This window comes from Apteryx rowi, unplaced genomic scaffold, assembly GCF_003343035.1.
Source record: "Apteryx rowi isolate R43461 unplaced genomic scaffold, aptRow1 scaffold_311, whole genome shotgun sequence".
NCBI classification, from domain to species: domain Eukaryota; kingdom Metazoa; phylum Chordata; class Aves; order Apterygiformes; family Apterygidae; genus Apteryx; species Apteryx rowi.
This window is the reverse complement of record NW_020449542.1, coordinates 180,953-195,823: the sequence shown is the minus strand read 5'-3', so window position 1 is coordinate 195,823 and position 14,871 is coordinate 180,953. Positions and strand designations below refer to the sequence as shown.

The 14,871-nt window shown below is 39.1% G+C and overlaps 1 protein-coding gene across 1 annotated transcript; it reads right to left on the bottom strand.

Annotated features, from left to right (window-relative positions):
• Window positions 1–10,834: 10,834 nt before the first annotated feature.
• On the bottom strand, window positions 10,835–12,376 carry GJA3 (gap junction protein alpha 3). Its single transcript, XM_026070491.1, has one exon. The coding sequence runs from the start codon at window positions 12,374–12,376 to the stop codon at window positions 10,835–10,837; it is 1,542 nt and encodes a 513-aa protein (XP_025926276.1).
• Window positions 12,377–14,871: the final 2,495 nt, after the last annotated feature.

The window sequence follows — 14,871 nt, the reverse complement described above, 5'->3', positions numbered from 1 at the left end:
AGGGAATCTTTTTGATCCTGCTCGATAAAATCAGTGTGACATCAGTGGGCAGCATTAACAATCCTTTGCTACTTTTCAGTAACTTTTCAGATACTTCTCTATCTTAATTGTGGTTAATTTAAATAAGTTTAACTGATGCTGTCAGTTCTGACTGCTCTTTCTGTTGTCTAACTTCATTGTTTTTACTGTATTCAAACTCCAGTCACGGGTCTATTTAAAGATACACATGGGCCCTACAGGATGCACTGGGACTTTGAAAGACAGCAGCAACTTTATGATTTAAAAAAAAAAGAAAAAATGTAAATCATCTCTTTTATAATATAGCAGTGAGATAGAAAGGAGGGATGGTGAACGGGATATGAAAACTACCACTATTTTAGAGATCTAGTACAATAGATTTATATTCAGCATTAAACACCTCTTAACAGACAACTAGGAACAATGTAACTACTCTGACTATATGATTCTGCCTTTCCTCTTCTTCCACTTCTCAAAATAAAGAAGGTACTTTCCCCCCAAATTATCCCTAACTAAATCCAAACAGAACTAGTTTACTTAGCCAAACCATCTTCAGTTGCTAACTTCTGCATTTTGGGTGGAATTTACATAGCAAAAGCCGCTCCATAAGCCATGCAAAGCAAACAGGGAGTCCCTCTGCGGCACTGGACAAGCCAGCCATAATTATACCTTAGTCTCTGCTCAGAAGACCACAACATTTCTTAAAGCCCAAATCTTTAGAAAATAAAAACATAAAATGGCTGATAATTATTTGCTCCATCTTTTTGAGTTTTCATTTAGTTTAGGAGTATAGAAATATAAGCCATATTCTGGTATGGAATGTAAGCCGTTATTTCATGTACACCCATCTGTTCACTGACTTTTGTGGATCTTGTGTAAACACAGGAAAAATCTATCCCACAGAAAAATGTTTTGCTTTTTTGAGAGCTTGAATTTGTTTGAGAGCTTGACTTTGTATTTTTAGAAATATCCTCTAACTAACTAGTACAGGATCTCTTTAAAATGCCATGTCTCACATTACTTGGAGCAGCGAAGGCCTGGACATCTTAAAATGTTTTATCATGCTCCCACAGGACAAAAAACAATGAGCATGAAGAGTCACAGGTATTCACTTGGTTGTTTTTTTTCCTAAGGAAACAACCTCTAAAATGGCAGGAACCTGGTGGACAAAAGGCATCGGCCGTGTGCTGGCTGGCGCCGGCTGCTTTAGGAATGCAGGCAGGCGCGGCGGGCCCGGGCACCGCCGGGTGGCCTGGCGGTACCATACGCAGCCCTGCTCTCCGCAGCACCAGCCACGCTGACTGCATCTGTAGTCGCTGCCACAAATGCTGAGGCTCGCCCTTAAAAATGCGGTATAGCGAAAGTGCGCTTCATTGAGGATCCTCTTCTCGGCAGTAAAAATAGTCCTGATGGACCCTATACTATGAGTAGCGACACAAAAATACACAGATCAACTACTGCGAGAAAAAGAAGGGGAGATAACTACCATCAAGGACAACATTTTATTGCTATGTACCACTAATTTCTTCCTAAAAATGGAAGGTTAGAGAGCTGTAATACCTCCCTCCCCTTCCCCTTCCCATTGCTGTCACGAGCTTGCCTGTGCCCTGACAGAGTGGTGGGTGGCTGCTTGTGCTGGTGCACAGCCCTCTACCTTGATCACAACTTGCCGTTAGCATTGCGAATGTTGCATGAGAGACGAAGATCCAGGCTGACTTGGACTTAGATCAAATTCAGAGCTTTGGCAGCAAATTAGGAAACTAAATCTACATCATTTCATATAGATGTCACTGAGAGGCAATAAGGACGGATATCTCCTAAAACATTTTCACAGTTAACAGTCATTATAAAAATCTGCTCTAAAGTAGACAATTGTACAGCTTTTTTTAAATTTTTAAACTCTAGGAGACATCAGTGGGAATATTAAAATATTTATGATAAGCATTTTAAGTGCTTTGTGGTTTTTTGAGGCTTTAAAATGRGCGTTTTCTTTTCCTATAAAAATGACACGCTTTTGGTTATTCCTAGCTCACTTTGTCTTGAAAAGTGTTTTTTTTTTTTATTTTGACAAGCTGACAATCTACTATGCTATCATGTTGTCTATATGTAAGTGTCCCACAACAATCCATCCCCATACAACCTGAGCATTCTCCAGTGCTGTATCTTACCAGGAATAGAGTCTTTCACAGCCCCATTGCCCTGGAGTTCAGAAATTCATGGTTTGGAAGAAGTTCTCCTGACTTCCAGCTTATATTTCTTTCCTGCAGAAGATGATGTGAACAGATTGCTTCACCTGCCACAGGTACACATTGAGCAAGGCAGCCTTGGGAGCAAGAAGGACCCATATCCTCATGCAGATCTTTAGAGATTAAGAGTAGCACCTCCATACTCCATATTTCATCCAGAAATTCTTCAGGAGACCGTGCACGCAAAGGGAAGGCACCGTGGCTGTGTCCCAAGGGAGAGCGAGCGCCCAGCGCGCAGCCACAGTCTGCACCAGGCAGCACTCGCTTCTCCTGGGGGTACTCTGTCCCTTCTTCAAGTGACAAAATTATGGAACTTGGCAATGAAATCTTCATCTAAATAAAAATAATGAAACATATTCCAGCCACATATAGTTATAGTAAGAAGTGCTCTTGGCCAAAGGCAAGCGAGTTATCTTTAGCAGTACAGCTGGTATCATTTTCTTCACATTCTTCCTTGGCTTCCTCTCAGTGCTAAGCATTACCTTAGTACAATCCGTATTACAGTCTTCTCAGCTTGCTTTACCCCTGCCTGGTCCTCAAAGACCATGAATAAACTGGTGTACTATATGAATACATCACATAAAGCAGGTACAGCATTGCCTGAGCACAGGAGGCATCAAAAAATGCACTTCACTGCACTGATACAAGAGAGACGAAGAGTCAGTAGTACCCTGAATACAGGACAGAAACTACCCTGCCCTGCCAGGACCATGGCACTGTCAGCAGCATCTGGCCTCATCCTGATACAGGACTGTACAGCGTTTAATCTGACACAGATGAAATAGTAGCATCTAAAAAAAAAAATCCATAGGGAAACTATCTATTTTCTATTGCCATACAGAAATAATCCACTGCCAAAATCAGTGATAAAACAGATCTAAAGTAATGGATGGCTAAGTTTTAGTATTTGAGCTATAGAGTCTCCTGGAACTAATTTTTTACTGTCTTTTTAATAGCAATTGCTAGAAAAGAGAACTTCCACACTTACTGTGAATTAGAGAGAACCCTAAACCCAAGTGATGTACTTAAATAATAACATTTGGCAAAAGTAAGTCTTCCCAGAAGTTTCTCTGGCTGAGAATTTATCAGTAAGTAGATTCATAGATTGACCCCATAAATGGGGTCTCACAGGTTCCAGAGGACCCTCAGGTTATCAGCAAGCAAGTTTTAGATTTCTAAAACCTGCATTTTTCTCTCCAGAAAAGTATTTTTGACCTTATTTATGAGTTTTTAAATAGAAGTGTTGAATTCATAGGAACAAAGAATTTTTTTCATATGAACATGCCTGTTTAAAAAGGGGGAAGAAATGTGTAACTGGGTTCACACTAGCATGGGTTGGACACACTTAGTTACTTAATCAGATTTTTCTGAAGTACAATCACTTCCAAAATTTCCATGGGAAAGATACAACTTTTTAAACATGGATTAAAGTTACATCAATAATAGCATACCCTTAAATGCCCTTAAAGTGTTAAATTTCAACACAAGATATCTCTAATTCATCATATCACTTAAATTCATCCTCTGCCTTATTGGACTGAAATTAAAGGTTAAGTATATTTGACAAAGTGATTTTCACTCAGCTTAGAGATTCTTACTCAAAAAACTTAAGTGTAATCTTTAAGGCTAGCTAAATGTTTTGAACAAGATTTCATACTTTCTATGCTCATATAATTGCTGTATATGAAATCAAGTTTCACAAAACCTCCATACTAATTTCAACTCTTCTACAAGAGTCACTTAGTCTTGCCCACATTGCTGCTTTTTACAGATTATACTTCTTGGACACCTGGATGTAGTCTCTTCATTGGACTATACAATATACAGACATACTTGCTGTTAGTGCATTGTACATTTTCAGGACAAAATTGGGTTACATTTCTGTGTGCTAAACTGTGAGCTTTGCCTACACAGGGCAAGTCAGCAAATTACAAACGCAGTGGGTACTCTGCATTATCCCCAGTAAGGCTGCATTTTCCCTGCACTAAACCACTTTGTGCGTTTATAGGTAACAGTCTCATTAGTCATATCAGCTGGATGGATAATGGCCTGGATGAGTCCAAGAAAGTCAGTTAGCACTGGGGGAAAAGATGGGAATAGCTATTCACACCATACAACATAGCATGAGATGAACAGTGACTCAGGTGTGTTAAAATAAGAATCAAGGATGAAACCTGTACTCTGCAGAAGGCAGAGGCAAACTCCGCACTCGCTTCAAGAGGGTCAGTCTTCACCCCTTGCGCTTGCTAGTGTGGGTCTTGGTCATAGCTGTCTTCTGGGCCATGAACTTCCACTGAAGTCACTGCACGGAGATGGGTTTCAATAGCCAGTTTTCCAACAGATGCCATTCAGATGCAATTTTTGTATGAAAAAAGGAAGCAGCAGAATAAGTGAAAAAAAGGGAGAGAGCTAATTGAGCTTAGTTAGCTGTTCTGCAAGATCATCTGCACATCCATGAAAATTTAATCTAAGAGAGACAATACTGTGGTACAAAAAGTTTATTTAGTCACGATTTTGTAAACACTTGAGGTAAATTAACACATCAACTGCTTCTTACAGAATTTAATACAAAGGCACTTCTTTCAAGAAAGCATATTAACTGGTTGCTGCTTTTATTGTTATTACAAGTCCCTGGTGGCCCAGAAAACTCGCTATTTTTGTTGTGAGATTCTGTCATGTAGAAGACAAACAACCGGAGGGCAAGAAGAAAACTCTGAGTAAGCTTTCTTATGCTATACAACCTTTTAATTGTGAGAAACTGCGTAAATGGGAATAGGAATATATTCCACATCTTAAAGTACGTTCACATTTCTTGCATAACTCTTAAGTGACTGAAACTTCTAGAATTTGATTGGCATCTTAAAACAAACTTAAAACACAAATCTGCAATTTCTTTTTTACGTCAGTATTTTTTGCTTATGCAAACAGTCCCATTACCTTTAATGCTCCATTTGCAAGAGTAAAAATTACTCGCATGAAATTGTATTTGCAGGCTCAGAACCATATTTTTGTCTGGAAAACAAAACATTTACCTTTTGTAAAATCTTTTACAGTGTAACAGTGCAATGTTTCTCCACAAATATTTTGTTTGGAATTTTAAATCAGGCTGCAAATTTATCACTTAGAGGACATATATCACAGCTAATTTTTGTCATTGAACTTCCAAACACACAAAAGGCATATAAATAATAATGAGCCCTAAATTTATTTGGTAATGATTGAGTTCATGATGAAAAGTTTCTTTTTCCATCATGTGCTCTCTATATATCCAGCTCCCATGTTTTAAATACATAGAGAAAACTGATACTATAGATCAGTAATCAGGATTAATTTTCTTTAACGGTACCGCCTTATGCCTGAAGAGTTCCTGTGCTATAGTAAGACATTTCTCTTTTAGGTTTAACATATTGGCAGAGTCATTCTTTTACTTTTTATACAAATGCAAACTTATAAAACAGTTTATTTCATCCAAATGTGCAATCTGAAATCAAAAACTGAATGTAAACTTCAGAAAATCAAAATACAAGAGCAAACTTTTCACAAGAAAAATCACAGTAAATAAAACAAAAAACATTTGGGAAAAAAAAAAGCCCAGCCTGTTCAAATCCATGGTGTTAGTGCCTACATTAAAAAAAAATAGGACTGGGGKGCTCAATGCTATGCTTGTACAGACTGTTGTCACTCAGGTGAACTCAGTGGAATACAACAATTTGCATCAGCTGAGGAGGTGGTCCCTGTCTAACCAAAAAAGGACCTAAGTACTGATTTGATTTTTAAGGCTTGTCTTAATTATTTTACCGATCCTACGCTTAGTTATTCATACCAGAAAATAATCTCAAGAACTGCAATATGTCAGACATTTAATTAGCTCCAAGTGCCTTTATGAAGAACAAATATACTGAGCCAAATCAGTCTTTGGTACCACTTCCCTTTTGCATACCAACTGGCTTCCAAATTATACCAGAGAAGAACACATTTTGCCTGCGTTTTCAGGACATTCTACTTATTTCAAAGAAGTTATGTTTTTTCAAAGTCAGAATAACAAATTCAAGGAGCACTTTTTCTCTATGAAAAGCAAGAGATTGATTTTCACAGACAAAACATTCCATTTTAATAAAGGGAATGTTCTAGCAGGCTGTTTTCATTTAATCAAAATACAAAGGGAAGAACTGTGGAGTTGTAAATTGTCTGTACTTCATTTGCTTTTGTATTAACTGACAGCTGCACTAATGAAAAAAGCCCAGTGATAGAAAACAGATTAACTGTGCCCATGGCCAAGAAATGTGCTAATACACATGCATTTTTACTACATCCTTGTAAAACTATTATGAAAAAAGTACTAGTGAAATCAGTGATTTGGAAAATAAGTTTCATAGAACAGCTGTGGTTGGAAGGGACCTCTGGAGGCCATCTAGTCCAACCTCCTTGCTCGAAGCAGGGTCCACTAGTACCAGTAAATTTATTTATTGCAAAACAATGTAGTATGCCATACACCTGGTATCTTGTTCAAAGAGCATCCTTTTTTGTTTTTCTTCTTTTCTTCTACATACCTTAGCATTTTTTTAATCTCAAGTAAGACAGAAGACAATTTTCCCACAATCCACCTATTCAAAGAGCAAAAATGCCTATTTTTTTCAGTTTGCTTAATAACATCAGGGATGATTTTGTTCTGACTTCCAGTTCTGCAATAACTCACCTATCAGCTTCAAGTTAGGTATGTGTATAAGATCTTTCAAAATAGGGCTTGACCAACCACAGGATCAGGTCAAGTCAAAGTATCAGTTCCTTCCAATTCTCTCTTTTGGATTAATATGAACGAGTAAATTACTTGGAAACTATCAGGTATTTTTGCTAACAGACTCTGTTCTACCATGCAAATTAGTTAGTGTTTGTACTTTTTTTTTTTAGAACTGTGGAAAATTGAGAGCTAATCTGGTTTTCAATATCAATATAGGGCAAATCTTTAATCATTGAAATGCAATGCCCTTTGATATATCAGCTACTAACTGTATACTGAACTATACTTAGTAATTTCTATCTATCTGTATCTGTAGCAATTTCTATCTGTATACTTAGTAATTTCTACCTGTATACAGTGTATTTCTATCTGTATTTCTTGCTCAGGAACACTGCAGAAAGTCCATATGTATTTTTCTTGAGTAAAAAGTGAAATAACTGGGCTTTATCATAATCTCTCCACTAGTTCTGAATTAAGACCTATAATCCTAATGTAACAGTGTGGATCAGGCCAAATCTTGAGTTTGATTCTTATGCTTTATTCATAGATTGTTGATTTCTGTGACAATTTCAGGAGTAAAGATTAATTAAAAATCTCAAAATCTGTCACATCAATGAGATTTTTTTCAACAAATCTGATCCCAGATGTGATGCAGCAACTAAAGGGAGTTTTAAGCACTAAAGGAGAGTTCTACTGAATCAATTACATGGACTTAAATGAAAAAAACATAATTGGACTCCAAATGAAAGTGTAGGTAACCAAGAAGCTTGACACTGTACAGCTGTTTGGTRGAACTTAAAGAAGCTGATCTTAAAGCACAACTTGTGAGTTGTATCTTTGCTTTGTCTTACAACTATTTTCTCAGACTAGTATTCATTTGATGGGGAGGCTGTTCTGTCACATTTCTCTTAGGGGTTGCAGTAATTACATTTCTCTCCGCAGCCTTAGATGACAGAAATGAATCATCTTTTACAGCTTTCCAGTAGTGACTCTGCCTGAAAATGCCATATATTCCACAAAAAATACCTGAACTCTCTGCAGGACTAACCACACATGTTAATTTGAAAAAGGCAGACTAAGTATCAGTTGATCCTAAGCAAGTTAAATCTATCTCTGTTATTTTTCATATACAGTATGGATGCAGTCCTGCAGGACGCATTCTGTAGGGGTTGTGCTAAGGTAAGGACTGAAAGATTTGGATCCATGAAACAAAAGGTCAATTTTGCTCTCAGGGCTCAATACAAGAAAAACACATATTCCAGGTGATCTCGTTTATATATACACTCCAGAGAGACTTTGACTTCATTCTTCAGAAGCATAAAAGAACGGTAAATCTAGCCCATGAATTTTGATGTACTAAAATACAGAGATGAATACTGAATCATTTCAGCAATATAATTGCTTGGCATTTATCTAAACTTACACAATTGCTACTATAATTGCTAGTAAATCTAAAAAACTGGAGGGCTAAACTCTGCCTTTTTTTACATCCAGGCAACTTTATCAACTTTAATCTAAGTTCAGCACAGTTGCATGGATAGAACAGAAAGCAGAATTTAGCTTTTAGCTTCCTTGCAGAAAGGTTTTTATGGCTTGTAACACAGAAAACTCATGAGAGTATGCCTGAAGCTGTATTCCTAATACCAGCTAACTTTATTGTAGTATTGTACACTGACTTTTAATTTAGTCTCTGTCCCCAAGATCAGGGACAGCAGAAAGACTTCTCCTCACCTGGTTCACACAAGCAGGTCAAAGAAGTCATGGGACAACACACTTAAGGGTTGCAGAACAGTGCCTCTGATCTGAAAGACTCTGTCTGTTCAAAAAGTAGCAAAAATAAATGTTTAGTCTTGAGTGGTGGGAATGCATTTTAATTGTTGAAAAAAATAAACACATTCTGGAAAACACTGAACAGCAGAGATAACTGGCAATTGTAACTATTTGCTACAGGGTGACCCTGCTTTGCCTGAGTAAGGACTGCCCTGCCAGGCCAAATACTTTGAACATGCAAAGGGCTATTCCAGTGTGTTTGACTGCTCTTCTCCAATTATCATACTTCAGATTTATAGCAGCAATAGGACTGACTCTAAGCATCAGTTCATTTGTATTATGCTTAGAACAGAAGTTGGGCCTAATCCTGCATTCTTTTTGTATCCACAATTCTCTCCAGCCTTATCAGGCATTTGAAATTCTGACTATATTCTGTGAGAGTATTTGTTACAAAGGAATAAAGGATTGAGCCACTTGTAAGGAAAGCTGCACCTTAGAAAAAAATACCCAGCAGTTTCCTCCACTCATTTTTAAGGGAAATGCAAAACTTTTCCAAAGCAAGCTTTTTATGCATTTATCTAAGGCCCCAAACCTACATTCCTTGTAGCACTCAAAACTCCATCTGAATTTCAGTTTTTCTTGAATAGGGCCTGCATGATCCATCCCAAAACTTGTTCTTTGTGAAACTGAACAAAAATTCTGCATATGACTTCAGTGGGACCAGAATAGGACCTTCATCCACTACCATGTTGCCCTGATATTTTAGTCACTTTTTCTGCAATACAATATTGTCTAAATCTGTTTTTACTGACTTGTAAGACACTACAGATTGCTGTTACAGAAAAGGGTAAAACATAACAGGAAATGATGTTGCTTTGAGACTTTTACCATTGGTAAGTTTCTTTCTCCTTACATTTTCTTGTAGGATTAAAGATCAAACTAAAATAAGTAAGTACACAGTCAAGTAACTTTAAACCCACAGATCAAAATTACTCTAAAAATGTACAAATACTTAAAAATATGCACTCGAGTTTACTTCTAAAAAGCATCCTTCCAACTAACTTAAAGCTAATACCTAACATTCTAAAATGCAGAGCCGTACTTCATCCTATTGTTTGTCCACAGGCAACGTATGGGGCCACAATGTACTGAAATCATCATCTTTCTGAAGAGAAATTGTTCTGTGTAGTAATTTCTGAGGTGTGTGGTTTAGATTCCTGTCCTCCTCTAAGCAATTTCAGATGTCATCTAAAATTATAATCAAACATGCTCAAACATATTTGTGGGTTGAAAAACATGGTGTGGTCATGATTGGCAAACACTGGATAGAAGGTCAAACCAGACACTTCCTAACAGGTCAAGAGTAAAAAATAATAATAGAAAGATGAACCTCAAAATGATAAAATCTACTACAGGGGTTACCCAAACTTTGCCCAGCCAAGAGGACCACGCTGGCAATTTGCCATGAGCACAAAAGCTGCATTCATTTATGTTATATGGAAGAGACTGCAGTCACCTCGGTCTTTAATATGGCAAGTTGGTCCATGGAGATGACAGGCGCCAATATGCAATATGCCATCCTGATGGTTGCCATAAGGCCAGCAAGGAAAATAAGTCATATAAGTCAATAACTGTTCATGAAGAGCTTATGTGAAAGAGAGTGGAAGTGAAGGCAAGGGCAAGAGGGAAATGATGGGCAGGTACATGGGTACTACAGATATGAACATTTTTCTTGGATGAAAGTCAGCCTCAGGGCACATGACCAGTTACCATTACCATCTGTTATCTGTGCAGGCCTCCAGTATGGCTGCCCTCAGGAGACCTGCCATGGACATTAAAGAGAGTGAGATTGGTCCCTTGGCCCACAGGCCATGCTTTGGCCACCCCTGATCTATTAGAAAATGTCGATATTTTTCCCCACTACAACTCACAGAGCGCAAAAACAGCACGCGTCAAAGTTTGGAAGCCAGGCCTCCCCCCCGCACCAGGCCTGGCCTCCCTGGGCAGCTCCCCTGCCCGCTCTGCCCTCAAACATCTGCTCCCCCAAGCACTGGGGACAGCACTACACGGCCAGGTCATCTGACCTGGCTCTGCTGCTGCTCGACTTACTGGCCCTGCTTAAGCGCCGTGTGTCTACAAGCAGCGGTGGCTCATGCATCTCCACAGTGGTGCAGGCAGCTGAGACAGGCAGATCCTCCGACAGCTCCTCCTCACCCTCCACATCCCATTTGCTGCCACTTGCCCCGCTCAGGCTGGTGCTGCTGCTGCTGTTGGCAACAGAAATGGGAGGCTCAGCCGGCGGTGGGAGTAGCTGCTCCAGTGGTTCCTCCTGCTGTGGAGGCAGCTGCTGGACACTGCTGGGGGTAGAGGAGGCCGCTGAGCTGCAGGGCGCCTTCCCCTGCTGCTCCACTGCCATGTTGGCCCAGTTCTGCTCAGTCGCCAGGGCATGGCTGTTGCTGTTGAAGTAGTTGATGACAGCTGACGTGGGCGTCGGGATGGGGGTAGGGATGGTGACAGGAGTGGAGACAGGCGTGGGAGTCACAGCACGGTGCTTCTCCTCAGGAGCTGGTGGAGTGACAGGGTAGCTGGCTATGGATGCTGTGTTGGAGGGGGGCCATGCTCTCGGAGCAGCCGCAGCGTAACACGGTGGCACGGTCACCGGGGCCAGCAGTGGTGTGACAATGTGGGTGTCAGGCAGAACAGGGGGGGGTCCAGCAGCTGTTACCACCATGGGTGGTGCCGGTGGAGGCAGGGAAACAGGTTTGGACTCCGCTGATACCATGACTGGTGTCACTGCTGTGACAGGCATCTCAAGGCTGTATTGGCTTGTCATGCCCTGCTTAAGCTTCTTCCACCCCAGGTGATATATCTCAAGCATGTTCAGCAGCAGGGAGACAGAGGCCACCACCAACATGAAGATGATGAAGATGGTCTTCTCAGTGGGCCGCGAGATGAAGCAGTCCACAGTGTGTGGGCAAGGCAAGCGGCTGCAGTGGTACACTGGCTTCAACTCAAAGCCGTACAGGAAGTACTGGCCCACAATAAAGCCCACCTCAAACAATGTCTTGAAAATGATGTTGAAGACATAGGTCCGGAGCAGGGCACCCCCCATGCGGATTCTACCACGTTCATCACAGATCGGGAGCTTCTCCTTTCCCCTTTTGACAAGAGGATCCTTCATGTTATTGCCTCCTCCACCAACACTACCACTGCCAGATGCTGCTGCTCCTGGGTAGTTGCTGTCCTTGATGCTTCCCTTCTTTTTCAGCTCCTCTTCCTTCTCTTTCCTCTTCTCCTCCATGCGTACAATGTGTAGCACATGGCCCAGGTAGATGAGGGTTGGAGTGGAGACAAAAATGATCTGCAGCACCCAGAAGCGGATGTGGGAAATGGGGAAGGCTTTGTCATAGCAAACATTTTCGCAACCAGGTTGCTGAGTGTTGCATGTAAAGTCTGACTGCTCGTCTCCCCAGACCTCCTCAGCAGCGGCCCCCAGCACCAGTATCCTGAAGATAAACAGTACCGTCAGCCAAACCTTGCCAATAACCGTGGAGTGCTCCTGCGCATTCTCTAGTAGTCTCCCCAGAAAGCTCCAGTCACCCATCGTTTCAGATTTCTAACCTGCAATAAGAACATTAGAGCAGCGTTAAAAATCTTGTAATTACACAATGCTGGGGTAAAACAGATTGCTCCTGAACGAATGACATTTCTTAAGTGTACTTCCTTCTGCAAAATATTGCATGCATATGTTAAGAATTACATAATCCTATGTCCTATGCAGCCACAGGTTTTGGTGAGCACAGAACTATGATTTTCTAGTGCCTTGCACCTAGCCTGTACAGGTAACTGTCAACATAAAGTGGCAGCCAAGAGAGATTCATACCTAGAATCTCTACAAGATTTAAATATTGAAACAATGTGATTTCCCTGTTTCCTCCACTCAAGATGCCTCTAACTGTTCTCACCTATTTTTAGAAAAAAAGAGATGGAAATCAGTTCAGTTAATCAGAATATTCCTACTATTAATGTGACTGCACTATTCAGTGTGATAAAAGTTTGGCTCACTCTACTCATTTTATTGTTATCAGGAGTAGTGTTCCAGTTCTCTGCTGTGTTTCATACTGTACAATCACAGAAAAAAAATCATTATTTGTAACCTGCAGATTTTACAGTTTAATTTTGTAATTATAAGTAGGAACATGGATACTAACAACAAGCATATTCTCAAAGCCTAGTCATGTCTGAGTTTGTTTATTTTTAAAAAGAGCAAATTATTTGCATAACTTGAAAGACTGGGAAAGAAGGAGAAATTTTGACAGGAGTGGTGGCAAGGTTTCTATAGGGTTTTCCCCACTATCCTGACAGTTGGTGTTACTGAATCACAAGTACTGAAACATCAGTAATGTAATTTTTTTAAAAACCTCAAGGGCACTTAAGCAATTGTGCACAGAGATTTTATTGAAAAAAAATAATATCCCTATGGCCTCACTTCTGTGAAACAACTGGTATGCATTTTCAGTGGTTTCTACTGAGTTGTGTATGACAGGCTTCCTGTGTCCAATCTAAGGCAGTGTCAGGAGTCCTGATTTGGAAAGACTGGGAGTACAAGATTTTCTTCAAATCAAATCCTTATTAGCTGTCTTGACTTGGGAAGCAAGCTATACTCTGCTGGTATCATTTCTGTTATATCTTTGCCTGTTTCTAATTGGAATATATGCAAGAAGTACATCGCATTCTCCTAATGAACTATAGTATTTCACGCCACCTTCTGAGTTTTCTATGTCAACCTTCACCTGAAAACAAAACACAAAACTTTACTTTCAGCTGCCTTCAATACTTTCAGGAACACTTAGATCATACTTAAAATTCAGATATAACAATTTGCATGCAAAGAAAAATCACTATCAAAAAGTCTTGGAATATTTCTATTAATACAACTGAATTACACTTTACTTTTTTTACCTTAAATTCTTTGTCTAAGTACCTGCATGTGTTACAATTCCCAAGAAGAAAAGGAGTTCATCATTACATGTAGCAAATTACCAGTGAGAAAATGCAATATTTGGGGTATTTTATTTATTATGATTTCCAACAATGGTGTCACTGTTGTGCAAAATGAAACATTTCCAAAGTCAGTATAAAAATCTCCGTTGTAAACAGAACAAAGTCTCTGTCAACAAGCACTTAGACATCCACAGGTAACTTTATTTCAGGAACTGATCTTCTTGAAACCCTAGTAACCATCAGGCAATTTAAAAAAAAAAAGTTAGTAAAGGGAGTACTTCTAGTAAAGTTACATTCTGATTCTGGTTCTATTGAAATAATTTCTCTCAATACTTAAGAAGTGAAAAATATCTAATTTCTTCTCTTCCCCCAAAATAAAGATCTGACTTTGTTGTTCAGGCTGCATTCAATTTTGAGCACTTCTTTCAGAAGTTAAAGTAATTAAAGTTATTTCAGTTAATTTTCATATAACATGATTTTACTATGAGGAAATGCAGTACCTGCACAATGCAGAGTAGTATGTTTTCACACAAAAAGCAACAAAATGCCATTAGTATTTTGCATTTTGTAATGCTAATAATCCTAGAACGTTAATACACTTTTTATCCATACAAAATTACTTCAACTAACAGCCCCCCCCACAAACAACAGATCTTTCATAGCCTATAAAAACTCATTCTCTTTAATATTATACAATTCCTCTTCCAGCATAGCATGATCAATTGCAAATGATGGTATTAACAATGGAATACTGATTTGTGTAGTAGTGTTCCTGGTCTTAAAACAAATTATATTTTTTTGGAATCAATCATTTTAAAAGAGTGTATTTTTTCCCTTTTAAAATACTAACCCAAGACTGGGTTAATTTTATTAGCATACCTTATTTATATATTCCTAATTTGATTTTAATTTTCTTGGGCTTATGAGATTTTTGCACAGAGAAGTAATTTTAACCTTGAGAAGTATTAATTTCTCAAGCCATACTGCATTAATCTTGTTTTTTTTTTAAACTAAAAATCAATTGAAGATATGTTCAATTTAATTCCTTCTTAATGTTGTTTGGGAATGCTTTTATTTTTAGTAGTAAATATTGTT